Here is a 1,741-nt window from a genome sequence, read left to right on the forward strand (position 1 = left end):
ATAATACAACTTTTGAGACATTTTACTCTTTCTGACATATCTCAGAGATTGGAAAAAACTTGATGAAAAAAACAACTAGAGATTAATTACTGTCTTGTAAAAAGTAACGGGAGCATCCCAAATTATTTCAATATTGTTATATTTTTGACTACATTGCTATATTATTGCCGCCGCCTCTTCTTCGCAGAAGGTCCTTTTGGGGTAGGTTCTGGCCGTGTTTTTTTTTTAATAGCGGGTAGAGGGGTAACTTTTGCACGCGGGGGGTCCTTTGTCCTCTTGGAGAAGGGTACGAAAGGCCTCCGTGCACCGGGTACCGGCTCCTGCGGGTATTCAAAGAAAAGGTCGTTTTTAAAGTCAAATTCAGCGTTTTGTATTGTGCAAGCAGATATGATGTGGATTTGAGTGGCATGGCTTTCTTTCATATTTCAATAGGAAGTAAAAATTAAAGATGAAGGGGCCAAGCTGGGCAGAAACGTCGCATCGATATATTCGTCGAGTCGACATCGGCTCGTCAAAAAGTCATCATTTCGACGTATTTTTGGCCCTCTCGTTCGATGAGCCGCAAGGAACGTGAAAAGTCCCCCGCACGGCAGGGTTAGGCCAACCCGCCAAGCAGCTGTGTGGAGACGGCGGCCCACCCGGACCCTGTCAGGTATGGAAGCGGAAGAAGCCAGAGGCTTCTACTTTGTCAATGGCGTAGACATCCAAATCTAGACATAATAATGACTCACCACAGGTTTTGCATGTGCATCCCGCGCGGTGACAGGGCTTGCGGCTGCTATTTGCTGAACCACAGCAGCTGCTTGGGACTGTTCCTGTGTCTCAGCCTCAGCGGTGGTTACAGCCAGGTCTGGGCTGGCCAGCGTCAGTGGTGGCTCCTGCTCTTGCACCGGGGTGGGCGCTGACTCAATGATAGCATCATCAGACTCTTCCTGCAGAATTTTCAAGGATGTGCAAAATGTCCAATTTCCCTTTGCGAATTAATCCATTAAGCTGCATTTCACTAACCACAGAGACGACGGCTGTTCTTTTGGTCCGTTTGCGTGGTGGCGTTCCCCCAAGAGGCTCGACGTAGCACACTCTGTGCCGTGGTCGCATAACCCTTCCCTCAGGCTATTTTCAGACGGATTTAATTAATTAAACTTTGTAAATGGCGTAGACATCCAAATCTAGACATAATAATGACTCACCACAGGTTGTGCATGTGCATCCCGCGCGGTAACAGGGCTTGCGGCTGCTTTTTGCTGAACCACAGCAGCTGCTTGGGACTGTTCCTGTGTCTCAGCCTCAGCGGTGGTTGTGGTTACAGCCAGGTCTGGGCTGGCCAGCGCCAGTGGTGGCTGTGTCTCCTGCTCCTGCACCGGGGTGGGCGCTGACTCAACGACAGCATGATCGGACTGTACCTGCAGTATTTCGGAAATTATTTATTTGTGTATCAAACGTCCTCTCTAAACCAAGCCGTAGCACTGCAGCTGACTGTGAAAGGCTCTACCCGAACTCACGTTAAGAAGCTTGGCCTCCCTCTCCTTCTTCCTCCGCCTTTGCCTCCCGTTGAACTTCTTTTTCGCGGCTGGTGTAGCTCCTTGGGACCCAGCTGGCTCCTGGCTTGCCTCCTGGCTTGCCTCCTGGCTTGCCTCCTGGCTTGCCTCCTGCGCCGGGGTGGGGGCTGGGCTGGTCAGGGCCGCCGAGCCTCGCAAGGAGACGGGTCTCCGCGTCCACGAAGGCTCTTGCAACGGCGTAG

General features: G+C 51.3%; 1 protein-coding gene across 1 annotated transcript in view; it reads right to left on the reverse strand.

Annotated features, from left to right (window-relative positions):
* Positions 1 to 648: 648 nt before the first annotated feature.
* The window catches only part of LOC113210235 (uncharacterized), a 5,242-nt gene continuing 4,149 nt past the window's right edge, over positions 649 to 1,741 (reverse strand). Inside the window, exons 8-12 of the mRNA XM_052276032.1 lie at positions 1,546 to 1,726; positions 1,191 to 1,403; positions 1,009 to 1,113; positions 770 to 932; positions 649 to 710 (exon numbers count right to left, since the gene is read on the reverse strand). Of these exons, the coding sequence (XP_052131992.1) occupies positions 649 to 710; positions 770 to 932; positions 1,009 to 1,113; positions 1,191 to 1,403; positions 1,546 to 1,726 (724 nt within the window). The remainder of the gene's footprint in view (positions 711 to 769; positions 933 to 1,008; positions 1,114 to 1,190; positions 1,404 to 1,545; positions 1,727 to 1,741) is intronic.

Source organism: Frankliniella occidentalis, unplaced genomic scaffold, assembly GCF_000697945.3.
Source record: "Frankliniella occidentalis isolate FOCC.00 unplaced genomic scaffold, Focc_3.1 Scaffold1441, whole genome shotgun sequence".
Classification (NCBI taxonomy): domain Eukaryota; kingdom Metazoa; phylum Arthropoda; class Insecta; order Thysanoptera; family Thripidae; genus Frankliniella; species Frankliniella occidentalis.